The 15,076-nt window shown below is 41.4% G+C and overlaps 1 protein-coding gene across 2 annotated transcripts in view; it reads left to right on the top strand.

The window, feature by feature from the left end:
- The window catches only part of l1camb (L1 cell adhesion molecule, paralog b), a 77,395-nt gene that overhangs the window by 31,189 nt on the left and 31,130 nt on the right, over window positions 1–15,076 (top strand). For both annotated transcript variants that reach the window (XM_079848760.1, XM_079848759.1), the window contains 5 exons: window positions 3,653–3,767; window positions 5,647–5,831; window positions 7,895–8,026; window positions 14,247–14,390; window positions 14,623–14,734. In XM_079848760.1, the coding sequence (XP_079704886.1) occupies window positions 3,653–3,767; window positions 5,647–5,831; window positions 7,895–8,026; window positions 14,247–14,390; window positions 14,623–14,734 (688 nt within the window). The remainder of the gene's footprint in view (window positions 1–3,652; window positions 3,768–5,646; window positions 5,832–7,894; window positions 8,027–14,246; window positions 14,391–14,622; window positions 14,735–15,076) is intronic.

Here is a 15,076-nt window from a genome sequence, read left to right as displayed (position 1 = left end):
CTCCGAGCCCTCAGCCTCTGGTTCCTCAATGGAAGACATGTCGGTGGGATTGAGGAGATCCTCGAAGTATTCCTTCCACCGTCCGACGACATCCCCAGTTGAGGTCAACAGCTGCCCACCTCCACTGTAAACAGTGTTGGTAGAGCACTGCTTTCCTCTCCTGAGGCGCCGGACGGTTTGCCAGAATCTCTTCGAGGCCGACCGGTAGTCCTTCTCCATGACCTCACTGAACTCCTCCCAGGCCCGAGTTTTTGCCTCCACAACCGCCCGGGCTTCAGTCCGCTTGGCCTGCTGGTACCCATCAGCTGCCTCAGGAGTCCCACAAGCCTCCCAGGCCCGATAGGACTCCTTCTTCAGCTTTACGGCATCCCTTACTTCCGGTGTCCACCACCGGGTTCGGGGATTGCTGCCTCGACAGGCACCGGAGACCTTATAGCCACAGCTCCTAGCGGCCGCGTCGACAATGGAGGGTGAGAACATGGTCCACTCTGACTCAATATCTCCAGACTCCCTCGGGATCCGGTCGAAGCTCTGCCGGAGGTGTAAGTTAAAGATCTCTCTGACAGGGGATTCGGCCAAACATTCCCAACAGACCCTCACAGTATGTTTCGGTCTGCCGAGTCTGCTGAGTCTGTCAAGCTTCCTCCCCCACCATCGAATTCAACTCACCACCAGGTGGTGATCAGTTGACAGCTCCGCCCCCTCTTCACCCGAGTGTCCAAGACATACGGCCGGAGATCAGATGAAACGACCACAAAGTCGATCATCGACCTCCGGCCTAGGGTTTCCTGGTGCCACGTGCACTGATGGACACCCTTATGCTTGAACATGAATAGAATAGAATAGAATGAGGCATTTATATAGCGCTTTCATATGTACTACTGTACACCCAAAGCGCTTTACAATCATATCAGGGGTCTCTCCTCAACCACCGCCAGTGTGCAGCATCCACTTGGATGATGCGACGGCAGCCACAGAACAACGGCGCCAGTGCGCTCACCACACACCAGCTATAGGTGGAGAGAGGAGAGAGAGTGATAGAGCCAATTCAATGTAAGGGGATTATTAGGAGGCCATGATTGGTAAGGGCCAATGTGTGGAATGTGGCCAGGACACCGGGGTTACACCCCTACTCTTTACGAGAAATGCCATGGGATTTTTAATGACCACAGAGAGTCAGGACCTCGGTTTTACGTCTCATACGTCTCATCCGAAGAACATGGTGTTTGTTATGGACAAACTGTAACTAGCACAGAAATCCAATAACAGAACACCACTCGGGTTCAGATCAGGGGGGCGTTCCTCCCAATCACGCCCCTCCAGGTGTCACTGTTGCTGCCCATGTGGGCGTTGAAGTCCCCCAGTAGAACGAAAGAGTCTCCAGTCAGAGCACTTTCCAGCACCCCTCCCAGAGACCCCAAGAAAGCCGGGTACTCTACACTGCCGTTTGGCCCATAGGCGCACACGACAGTGAGAGACCTCTCCCCGACCCGAAGGCGCAGGGACGCGACTCTCTTGTCCACTGGGGTGAACTCCAACACATGGCAGCTGAGCTGGGGGGCTATAAGCAAACCCACACCAGCCCGCCGCCTCACACCATGGGCAACTCCAGAGTGGTAAAGAGTCCATCCTCTCTCAAGGAGTGTGGTTCCTGCAGGTGGTGGGCCCACGGGAGGGTGGCCCCACGTCGCTCCTGCGGGCTGAGCCCGGCCGGACCCCATGGGGGGAGGCCTGGCCACCAGGCACTCGCATATGAACCCCAACCCCGGGCCTGGCTTCAGGGTGGGGCCCTGGCTGCGCTATGCCGGGCGACGTCACGGTCCTCTGATTTAACGCCATCATAAAGGGTTTTTTGAACCGCTCTTAGTCTGACCCATCACCTAGGACCTGTTTGCCTTGGGAGACCCTACCAGGGGCATATAGCCCCGGACAACATAGCTCCCAGGGTCATTCGGGTACTCAAACCCCTCCACCATGGTAAGTTGGCAGTTCAAGGAGGGGTTAAGTAAACATAATTTCTTAATTTAAAAAGAAACCTCATTACTAAACTGGCTACTCTCTCCTGTCTCAGACAACGACATCACTTCCTGATGGCCACCGTAACTTCTGTTGGTTGCAAATCGTAACCTCACCACTAGATGCCACTAAAAATTACACAGTGCACCTTTAAATTGAATTAAAAAATAAATAAATCAATTACGAAAGGACAGAATTATTATTATTGACTAAAACACAGTCTGAGATTTACCGAAATTTATATTGCATATACAGTATTTGTCATAGAAATGCACAATTGACAGTTAAGCATAAATATACTGCTAACTGCTGTACATCTGTAAAAACACCATTAACACAAATATAATTCTGACAGACTTACTGATATCCAGTGTTGGGAAAAGTTACTTTTAAAAGTAATGTTTACAATATTGCATTAGCCTACTCCTTAAAAAAATGGCTAATTGCGTTACTTAGTTACTTTTTATGTAAAGTAATGTGTTACTTTTGCGTTGATTTTCTCACCTGGGCTGGGCTTGCTTGTTTTTTAATGACTTTAACATTTATATTTTTGGCAAATGTAAAGACCCTTTCACACCAGAAGTGAAATGAATAATCCTCAGGCTGAATGAAATGCAAATTCACTCCTGTACAGTAGAGGGCACAGCTCAATAAAACCTTTCAGTTGTGCTGCCATTCTGGATTGCAGAAGAATAGGACACAGGTGAAGAAAGTTCAACACTCTTCAAAAGTAAAAACAAACAAATTGTTATGTTTAAAATAATTTTTGCTTATTTGTATGGTTGAATTGGATCATTGAAGGTCAGCAGCAAAGACATTGGTTGATAAAGTGAGATTAAATACATAAAGTATATTTGTGTTATTTAACAAATTTAATTACTACAGGTTTGTGTAATATTCAGAGTTTGCGTTTCACAGTTTTTATTCATTTTAAGGAATACTTAATCTGTTGTTGTGCAAGTGAGAGTAAATGCTCACATTTAGTCTAGACCTACAATAAGCATCATGTTCACACAGAACGCATCTGCTGCACTCAATCACGAGTCCATCACATGAGGACAGGGGAGCTGTTAGTCTATACATGGGGAAACAAAGTAACTTGATTGTTACTTTTTTGAAAACATAGCTCAGATATTTTGTTGTAAATTTGAAAGTAATTTGTTACCTTACTAGTTACTTGAAAAAAGTAACTCATTATGTAACTCACATTACTTGTAATGTGTTAAGCCCAACACTGCTGATATCTTAATTCTTGAACTTTTTTATTTACTTAAAGGACTGAACAGAGAAGAAAAGATTTGTTCTGAATTCATGGAAGTTCAAGCTTTAGTCCTGCGTTTCCCGATGGCCAGTCCAGTTTCTTTTTCAACTGTCCATGAGCAGGGATACAAAAATGTGCAAGTACAATCTGTAGTTTTCACGAAGCCCAGACCTAATCTTCAGAACTGGAACTGGAAGGCTGACTATGCTCTTGAATCTTACTTCACATGTTTAAATAATTGTGGCAAAAACAGACAATAAGACATGAAATGTGTTGACGTTTCCCTTCCTTTTTGGCAAAAGGGAATGCAAGAGAGCCTTTTGAAATGACTAAAACGTAGTTGTGGGATTGAATGGTGTTCTCCTGTTTTCACAGCAAATTCAGTGGCGAAGAGCCGGCGGCCCCAGCTGGTCAAGCCCACAGGATCCCACAGCTCTCATCTGGTGCTCAGGGGCCAAACGCTGACACTGGAGTGCATCCCAGAGGGCCTGTGAGTGTTCAGACGATCTCTTATCATGTCTGCTGGGTTTAAACAAACCACCACTACTGCACACACTGTTTAATTAAAATCTGCTTTACAATCTGCTGTACTGCACTTCTGATTATTAATACACTCGCATTAATATAGGAATTCTGACTTTTCTAGAGGCTAATTATTAGAATGTTAGCTTTAACAAATACTATAACATATTTTAATGTTACTTATATGAACATGTTTACAGTAGTTAACACATTTAATGTATTTAGACACTTTAAATGTCTGAGTAAAAAAGTATTCACATTCGTTTTTCACATTCAAAAGTCAAAGCTTTGTTTTTTAAGAAAATATGTACAGAGTGCAGTATACCATGTGTCAACATTGTGACGGCCCAGATCCGGCCCACATCTGGCCCACATCTGGCACATGTGGAAAGATGATCCGGCCCACATCTGGCACATGTGGAAAGATGATCCGGCCCACATCTGGCACATGTGGAAAGATGATCCGGCCCACATCTGGCACATGTGGAAAGATGATCCGGCCCACATCTGGCACATGTGGAAAGATGATCTGGCCCACATCTGGCACATGTGGAAAGATGATCCGGCCCACATCTGGCACATGTGGAAAGATGATCCGGCCCACATCTGGCACATGTGGAAAGATGATCCGGCCCACATCTGGCACATGTGGAAAGATGATCTGGCCCACATCTGGCACATGTGGAAAGATGATCCGGCCCACATCTGGCACATGTGGAAAGATGATCCGGCCCACATCTGGCACATGTGGAAAGATGATCCGGCCCACATCTGGCACATGTGGAAAGATGATCCGGCCCACATCTGGCACATGTGGAAAGATGATCTGGCCCACATCTGGCACATGTGGAAAGATGATCCGGCCCACATCTGGCACATGTGGAAAGATGATCCGGCCCACATCTGGCACATGTGGAAAGATGATCTGGCCCACATCTGGCACATGTGGAAAGATGATCTGGCCCACATCTGGCACATGTGGAAAGATGATCTGGCCCACATCTGGCACATGTGGAAAGATGATCCGGCCCACATCTGGCACATGTGGAAAGATGATCCGGCCCACATCTGGCACATGTGGAAAGATGATCCGGCCCACATGCAGCGTGGAATGACGGCCCTTGGGCGTCTCACTCCTGTTTGCCAGATCTTGGCCACAAGCAGGCCATAGCAATGTCACATGTCAGCCAAGAGCAAAGAAATAAACCACAACTGGACCTTGTGTTTGCTTGGGACAGCTTTTATTCCTTCCAGTTGGGGAGGGAATTACTAATTCCCGCCTTCCTACTCTAGTGGTGTGATTGGGTTGTAGCATTCCAAGTGTCCGCCCATCACATCCCACCTTTTCATCCTGTTGAGCTTGTTGCTTTGTCGCAAAATACACAGTTAAATGAAAGTCTTTAGAACCTTGTAAATGCTTTACTTCTCTTCGAAACCTTTCTTCGTCGCAGGCTAATCTAATCACCAGTTGCCCATTGATCACCTCAACCCTCCATTCCTGAGACCAAGGTGTGAACGACCATGGACTGCCCAGGGCCACCAAACCAGTTCTGACTAGAACACAGAAGAAACAAGAAAGGCCCCAATAAAAAGACAATCTTTATACACATTGGCTTAAAATGTGGTTGATGTCATTTTGGTTGATGTCGTCACCTCTGACAGTCCTGATTTCCATAGTTCTTTAGTTATCTTGGAGGGTCCAGATCTCAATTCTTCTGACCTTTCCTACCATTGGAAAGGGATCAGTAGGCTCATATCTCTCAGAATATAGACCATTTAACTTGAACTAGCAAGAAGTGTTTAAGGATCACTTTGATAACTAACAACTATTGCTTCCTCTGATTAAGACCGACTCCAGAAGTGCAGTGGGAATGGATGGACAGCCCTTTCTCTCCCAGCCGCGTGCGGAAGCTGCACCATGGCCGCTGGCTTCAGATTGAGAGCGTGTTGGAGACGGATGATGGCGAGTACGTCTGCATTGCCACAAACAGCCAGGGCTCCGTCAGGCATCACTACGCCGTCACAGTCGAGGGTAAGACACACACTGTCCTTTATACACATGTGATATCTACTTACTATAGTAATAACATTACATTAACTAGCTCTATAACCATAACCCTATCCACCTTATTTTTAATACTATATACTTATCGTATTATTTTAATTTAATACACTGGCTTGTAGATGAATAGATTTGCCTTTTACTGCACTTTATTTTTCTAGTTCTTTACCTATAATGGCGGCTAATGAATATGAAGTCTTGCACTTTCACACTTTCACATGAAATAGCTTACTTTCACAGTGAAAAAGAGGTGGATAGTAAGTTCATGTTGTTAATTAATATGACCAAATATTAATTTGTGTAACAATGACACTTAAAATAAGTAAACTAGGGGCTGAACGACTTCAGATATTTCTTCAGTCGGTATTTATGTGATTAAAGTCGAGTCGACGTCAACTAGTTGCTGATGATGTCATTAATGAATAAATAAGCCTGAACCTCGAGCTGAGACTGAACGCGGGTTGCCTTGTGCACAGCTAGGGCATTTGACACAGCGCTGCCCACAAGACTATTGCTCCTACGTAACAGCTTATTTTTATCAGTAAATTTGTCTTTGGGTCGTTAGATTTCTCACAGATTTCTGCTCGTTCTAAATCAGATACAGATGAAGTAGCACAGTAAAGATTACATTTATATGAATCCATTAGTGTGAGAGAGAGCGACTGCGTGTGAATGAATTCTGCCTGGCAACGTCTCTTTACTAATAGAGAAGCTGTGCGTTTAGTGAAGTATATGCTAGAACTTTTCAGTCAAGTCAAGTCACCTTAATTTATATAGCCCTTTTTACAATACAGATTTAATACAGTTCCAAAGCAGCTATACAGTGATAACAGGAAAATAATGCAACAAGTTTGTTTCGGCTGTACAGCAGATCTAGAAGAAAATAGCGTCATAGTCCAGAGAACATTTGGTCCCACTCTACAGAGTTAGAAATAACACTGAAGCAGTGTTAAAGTTAATGAGATAATTAAGAGATTAATTAAGTGATGATTGAGCATTAGTGATAAACACCTGCTGTTAACAAGCAGAATCACTGAAGAAAAGAGAAACACAAAAACTACAACTGACTTTTAGGGGCTGTTTACACAACACCGTTTTCAAAAAAACTGAAACGTTTTATGCGTTTTGGCCGTTCGTTTACACGACAACTTAATTTCTGCCATATGTCTATGAACAGAGGTTTAGATGTCAATGATTTTAAAATATATGGTCACCTTTATGGTGATCAGTGTTTCATTTAGTATTTCCTTCAGAATGTCTGATTTGTGTGCCTGAAAAAGCTAAGTTTGGAAACCGGGTCTCAAAGTGCAAGGTTTTGGAAACGATCTCTGTGTAAACAGTAAAAACGCAAATCTTTGAAGACGATGATGTCATGTACATGCGTATTATGTGTTCATTCTATAGTGTTTCTATCTATCAATCTATCATCGCCATCTAATGGCCTGGCAACAGAATACAGCATTTTTAGTCGTTTTCGTGGATCTGTGTGAATGAGGATCGTTTTGAAAACCTCAGTGTGGCTGTAATTCAGTTGTTGTTCTTGTGTTTCTGCTCATCTATTCTCCTTTTTCTGTTCTTGTTTCTCTGTCATTCAGTGATTCTGCTTGTCGTGTTCATCAGTGTCTGAATTCACTTGTTTGTTTTCATTCACTTAGTCAAGGGGACTATATTAGTGAACTACTGTAGGGAATAGTGAATGAGGGTATAGGGTGTGATTTGAACACAGCCTCTGAGTGTCGACTTTGAGCACTGTTAATTCAGAGTATATTCGTGTTGGCTACTTTCTCTGAAACAAATATTACCCACAATGCATTGTTTTCTACAGTATATTATTGTTTTAATGGAAAATGGTATGTTATTGTCAGAATTTGCCCACTTTTTACAGCAAGGTTTTACAGTGCACCAAAGAAATTAATGAAAATAACAGAACAGAATGAAGTCTTAACTGTTTTAAAACCCTACACTGACTAAGAAAATCAAAGAGATCACTGACACCCTGGAAAGTATTACAGTTTGATTTTGATTGTTTGCAGCTGCTCCTTACTGGACCAAGTGGCCCGAGGACCAGCTGTACGCCCCAGGAGAGACTGTGAAACTGCAGTGTCAGGCTGATGGGATACCAACACCAAACGTAACATGGAGTATCAATGGAGTTCCTATCACAGGTACACAAGGGGCCACAGCTCAATTTCATCTCGTCATCCACACTGGTAGACCTTACCAGGCGTTTTTAACAGTAAATTACTGGCAACACTTGCAGAAACCAACTGCCTTAAATTGAACAACTGTCGTTTAAAATGTATAATGCACTAATAATGTGAGCAGAGTATTACTGTGAACTTATTTAGTTTGAGACCACTAATAATTTTTTTAAATAAAGAGATTTCCACTGAACCAGCAACTACACAGTCACACCTGTTAAATAAAGCAACATGCAGCGTATCATCAATGCTTGTAGATCTTCTCCTGGACTGAAGCACAGCTCTACTCTTCTGCACAATGGTGACCCAAAAAAGAGAACATTTTACAGTAAACTACTGGCAAAAGTATTGCCAGTTTTATAACTTACAGTTTATTATTGTTAAAATACATTCATTGTTTTACCCTTTCAACTCCACCGGAAAATCCACATTACAAAGAGTAAAAGTAACATTGATGCAGTGTTGCAGAGATATAATTGGTTATTAGTGTATTGCATTAGTGATGAACACCTGCTGTTAACAAGCAGAAACACGGAAGGAAAGAGGAACACTAGAACAGAAAATAGAGAAACACAAGAACTACAACATTACACATTATTACACTAATAATGAACCAGTATGACTTTATTTCTGTCATACAGTTGGTACTCAACCAGAATAATACTTTGGCGGCGGTAAAATTGGGGATGTGTTTTTGCTGCCTTTTACCGCTAAGTGGCGCTATAATCACAGACGTTTATCACTGACGTTTATTATCTCTATTGCGTAATCTGCCGCGGCTCATTGAGAACTGGTAGAAGATACAATCAAGTGAATCATTGTAGTTAAACAAATTCATAATCACAATACTGAAATTACAGTACAAATTTTGAACCGACACAAATATGGGCTTCTATTATTGCATCAGATTTAAGCAGTGTAGGCTAAACGTTAACATTGTGTGCCCAGTTTTTCTATAATTTAGAAAGGCTATGCATGTCAATAGGTTACTTTGTGTTATTTAAATGTGTTAGGAGGCCTAGATGTATTAACTGAAACATAACAGTGAAATAAATGAAACTAAATGATCGTAAAATTAAAACATTGATCATGACTTGCTAACTGATGTTAGTCGGCAGCCTTTGTGTTTTAGCATTCTTTATTAAGAATTAAATAGGCTTACAGTAGATTGTTATGATTAGTATAATTTTCTTTAATAAATGATGAAAACATTTCAACATAAAACATTGCAATAGAAAAATGTAACCGCAATGAGGCTTTTCATGAGAGTAAGACGTTAAGCTCATGCTCACAAGACAGCGTTCAGATGATAGCTGTGTGGTCTATGCTACAATATGAGCCTCGCGGGGCTTCAACCCTTCCAAGTTTGAATCTCGGCTCCACCATCTTCATAATTTTGTCTCTAGTTTAATATTTGTCAAAAATAAAAACTTTTGAAAAGTTTCATTTATTGATTCAGAAAAAAAAAACTAAAAACAAAAAAACAGCTAATATCAAGAGAAACTGTAGGGCTGCACGATTTTGGGAATACATTTTAGATTTTTCTGGTTAAAATTGCGATTTAAAATGTACAAAATACATATATATATATATATATATGTATATATATATATATATATAGATAGATAATGAACACCAGGTGTGTTGTGCCTTGTAGGCATATACGTATAGGGCTGCATAATATAATAATAACAATAGCCTATAGCATACAGCTTATAAATCGTTAAAAATGAACACTTCAGTAACACTGCACTAGAGAAAAATATAGCCTATTGATTATCATATGTTACTTCAAATGTTTCCATTCGTTATGATGTTATGAAATGAGATTGGAGTAAAAACATGAAGCCTAATGTTTGGCTAGTTTTGCTTTTCAAACACACAGCGCGACTGACTCAAACTCACAGCGCGTGCAGAGAGCATTTACTGAAGCGATCGAGCCGCTCCAAACTATGAAACATTATGGTTACCACATTAAGCCTTGTTTATACTTTCGCCTTTCGTCGAGTATAAACCTAGCTTTATACATATCTACTTTTGAGCAGATATCCACAAACACAGTATTTAACAGTAAACACTGGTCTAAACAATATAATATTCACCATATTAGAGTAAACACTCATACAAGCCTACTTTTATCATGCTGTGTTTTATTATCGAACATAAAAACATCCTCGTGTACATGTACATACATTTAGCATTAGGCTTCATGTTTTTACTCCAATCTCATTTCATAACTTACATTTTAGTCAGGCACCAGTTTGACTAGTTGCTACAATGTAAAGTTTACAACAATAACATGCTTACTATTATGAGTGGATATAGCTTAAAAAACTTCTCACCTTCAAATCGCGTTCTTCTCATTCTTCTGAGGTAAATCCAAGGTAAACAGAATGATGTATAACACTTATATGTAAGATCAAAATCAACAGAGTATTTTGAGTCTCTTTTGCACTGATAAGAAAAAAGCGAGCTTGACCACCGACCCCAGGGGGTTAAACAGTACAAAATGAAAATACTACAAAGCAACGTAAATCAAGAACAGGCGTTGTTCTTTGCCTCTTTCTCGCGGATGCAGTGGATCTTTTTTTATTAAGTTTCTTCTGTCTATCTCACTGCATGCGCTGGGTCTCTCTCTATATTAAATGTTTCAGGGTAACATTTTTTCTACAGGCTAAATGTTTTCAGCTGAATTTATGTTATACAGCTGAAAAATACTGTATCGCTGTGTTTCATCCACACCAATTACAAAAAACAACTGTAACAAATTATTTAGCATTTGTTGCTTAAAAGAAACAGAATGCCTTGTTGAATTCACCTTCCAATAAAACGCGGTTGCTTGTGAGGCTGCTGCTCACTCACATTCGCTTAGTTGGCATGAACGCGTTTTGTCAACAGTTCATGTTTAGATAATGCAAGATTGTTGACAATCACATTTAAATAGGCTACATTAGCTACAATATTTATACTTAAAAATATATAGGGCCTACATTTGGACACATCGAGAGATTTATGCTGAAAGGAATTTTGCCTTCAGACTGGCTATCTGACACTCTCCATATAAAAGACAGAACATTAACACCTTTATTGTCCTGAACCCCCACGATAAAGCCACTGAACTGCCCCTACAAACCCCCACAGGCTATCTGAGAGGAGCTCTCAAACAAAGAGAAGTCGCAATTCACACTTAACTCGCTATTCTAGACTGTAGCATTATTAAAGTCAAGTCAAGTCAAGTCATCTTCATTTATATAGCGCTTTTAACAATGTAGATTGCTTCAAAGCAGCTTCACAGAGATAAGCGTATAATTTAAGGTAACAGAGATTGTTTTGGCTTTACAGCAGAGTTAAGTTATTTCCATCTAAAGTTAGTTTTGATTGATTTGCTTCCGTCGCAATGATCATTTGTTATTAAACCAGGGGCCGCTAAGACGACACCATTCTCTACACAGACTTTAAACGCGAACCTGTGAGAAACACTGATGGCGTTCACATGCGCATTTAGAATGGGTTCTATAGTTATGTGCGTTTGAATATACGCAGGTTTGGAATTCCCTACAAGCCAAGCCTAAACAAAGTACTTGTCTTTCCTTATAAATTTTGATAAAGAATTTTATTTTATTTTGTTGCTTTGGGGTAGGAACGCGAAACGAATTTTCCCGACAACGCCTTATCTGTAGAGTGGTAGAGGGATCCTCCATAGGGAGAGACTAGTTGGCACTTCAGCACTGCGTTGTCATCGGTCCAGGCGAAGGTCCTTCATCAGATCTGGATACGGCCTGGATCCGGCAGGCTGCGGCAAAACCTCGGGATAAACACAGACACTAAAATTAGTGTAGATGCCATTCTTCTCATGATGTAACGAGTACATCAGGATTTTTGGGAAGTGTTCCCGGTTCCGGCTGACCTAATCTATGCAGCCTAACACTGAATTATAGAAGTCTATAATGTATTATGTGAAAGCTAGGTCAAAGAGATGTGTCTTTAATCTGGCTTTGAACTGACAGAGTGTGTCTGCTTCCCGGACAATGGTAGGAAGACTGTTCCAAAGTTTTGGTGCTAAATAGGAAAAGGATCTACCGCCAGCAGTCGATTTTGATATTCTAGGTATTAGTAACTGGACGGAATTTTGAGATCGCAATAGACGTGACGGACTATAATGCGTTAAGAGCTCGCTCAAGCACTGCGGAGCTAAACCATTTAGTGCTTTGTAAGTAATCAGCAATATTTTAAAATTGATGCGATGTTTAATAGGGAGCCAGTGCAGTTTTGACAGAACTGGGCTAATATGGTCATACTTCCTGGTTCTGGTAAGAACTCGAGCTGCTGCGTTTTGAACCAGCTGTAGTTTGTTTATTAAGCGTGCAGGGCAACCACCCAGTAGAGCATTACAATAATCTAGCCTTGAGGTCATGAACGCATGAACTAATTGTTCCGCATTTGTCAATGAGAGCATATGGCGTAATTTAGATATATTTTTAAGATGGAAAAATGCGGTTTTACAGATACTAGACACGTGACTTTCAAATGAAAGATTGGTATCAATCTTAAGTGTTGATAATGAAAGAATTAAATAATTTAGGCTACATGTATATAGTTCATGTAGTATAGTATATAGTATATTTCTGTCATTTTATTAACTAAATATTTCTTTATTTCAATAATTGAAGAATTAAAACGCTACTTCAGTTTAGGCCAGGTTTTTCCAAGCAAAACGTCAGAAAAAACAGATCCGGCCCACATCTGGCACATGTGGAAAGATGATCCGGCCCACATCTGGCACATGTGGAAAGATGATCCGGCCCACATCTGGCACATGTGGAAAGATGATCCGGCCCACATCTGGCACATGTGGAAAGATGATCCGGCCCACATGCAGCGTGGAATGACGGCCCTTGGGCGGCTCACTCCTGTTTGCCAGATCTTGGCCACAAGCAGGCCATAGCAATGTCACATGTCAGCCAAGAGCAAAGAAATAAACCACAACTGGACCTTATCTGAGCCACAAAATCTGTGTATATTAAATATGGAGTCATCTCAGCTTTAAAGGGATGGTTCGGAGTAAAATCAACCTAGGGTCCTTTGCACCATGACCTCGAGACAAATTATTGTTTTTTCCGAAGTGTTAACAACTTAGTGTTAACTAATACTTGTTGCAAACTGGTACTACCAACAATATATTAGTGCATTCCTGGAACTGGGCGTCGTTACACTACATCCTTATGCATCGCTTTCTGCCAGGACTTTAATGTGCTTTTCCCAAACCACAGAAGTGACGTCGACGGTAGCATGTTAGCGGTAGCATGAGCCGTCAGGCAAGTGTTTTATTTGATGCAATGGACTTATTGTGTACGTACATGGTTTTACATTGTACTTATATTTTAAAAATACCTGCATGTAATTACAGCTGTAATTAATTTATGTAATTACATTTGTAATTAATTTATGTAATTACATTTGTAATTACACTGTTGACCCTTCCCTTACACCTTAACTCACCGTTAAACCTACCCAATCCACCACACCTGTCCCTAACCTTACCCGTATCACACCTCAATAGCAGCAAAAGTGTTTTACAATACAATATGAACACAATAAGTACATTGATTATTTCCTCCTACATTCTGATTTTGCCAAGTTTTGAAACTTTCTGTCTGAAAATTTAATCCTAACTACATCCCTACCCCTAAACCTAACCCTACCCATAAGATATCCCTAACGCTGATGTTGAAGCACCAAATCCTGGTTGTGAGCCTAAACTCTTGTCCCTCAAATCTGATTGGTTGAATGGAATTTTGATCCAGGAACATGTTGCACTTGGTGAAATCAGGTTCCCATTCAGTCAATCACTACGAGTTACGTTAGTAACTGACGAATTGGGATCGAGCGCCTCAATTCTCCTTTGGCACAGACCGTTCCAATGATTTGTGTTCGAGGGACGGACATACCAGTCCAAGGTCCTCCCCTTCGGCCTGACCCTGTCTCCCCGCGTCTTTACAAAGGTCGCAGAGGCAGCCCTTCTACGTGTCTATGTAGACCGCACACATTCAGGACCTCAGATCAGCTCTTAGTCTGTTATGGATGCCTGCAGAAGGGAAAGGCTGTCTTTAAGCAGAGGCAATATTTTCGGACAATGTTTCTCCTTGTAGACCTAAAGGCTTCTGTGGTTCTCTGTGTGTTGTAGGGACGGATGTGGACCTCAGACGGCATGTGAGTTCTGGGACTCTGATCCTGACCAACGTTCAGTACAGCGATACAGCAGTCTATCAGTGCATGGCCACCAACAAACACGGCAGTATCCTGGTCAACACGCATGTCCATGTTGCTGGTGAGTGTTATTAGTGTAAACTTTGATCAAATGCAGTTTGATTATTAGTGCATGTTCACACAACGCGGTAGAAAGGATGGGAATGATGTCACTCCAGAAAGGGTTCAAATGAGGTAATGTGTGCTTAAAAAGGAGTGGAACATCTTTTTGGACCTCATTCATGCCAACATAACAACATACTGATTGTTTTTCGAGAGATATTTCTATAACGGCTGTACCTTGTGTTGGTCAGAGCTGCCTCCTCAGATCCTGACGGCGGACGGGCTCGTGTCCAGTGCCTCAGAAGGGCAAACCGTCCTGCTGGAGTGCCGAACCTTCGGTTCCCCGCTACCCAAAGTAGACTGGTGAGCATGTGTTGTATATTTTCCCAACACATTTAACAATGATAATCTTTGCATCTTCTTCTCCGTGTTTTGATCAGGAGATTCAGAGCTCTTTCAGAAGGTGTGTAATAGCGCCCCCTACCGTATAACAGTGAAAACACAGAAAGCCGGAAAATTCTGTCAATGGCAGGGAAAGAGTTTAATGAATTATGATTCTAAATCCATGCTGAGCAGAACTCTACAGCAAGAGTTTTACAATATTAATTATATAATGATTACTTTATATTTGTATCACTAAAAAAAATCACTTTAAAGATGTTTACATCTGGAGCAGCTTATAACCTATATTTGAGAAAGATGAAT

Source organism: Squalius cephalus (assembly GCF_949319135.1).
Source record: "Squalius cephalus genome assembly, chromosome: 18".
NCBI lineage: Eukaryota > Metazoa > Chordata > Actinopteri > Cypriniformes > Leuciscidae > Squalius > Squalius cephalus.
The sequence above is the reverse complement of the archived record's forward strand: the minus strand, read 5'-3'. Positions and strand labels throughout refer to the sequence as shown.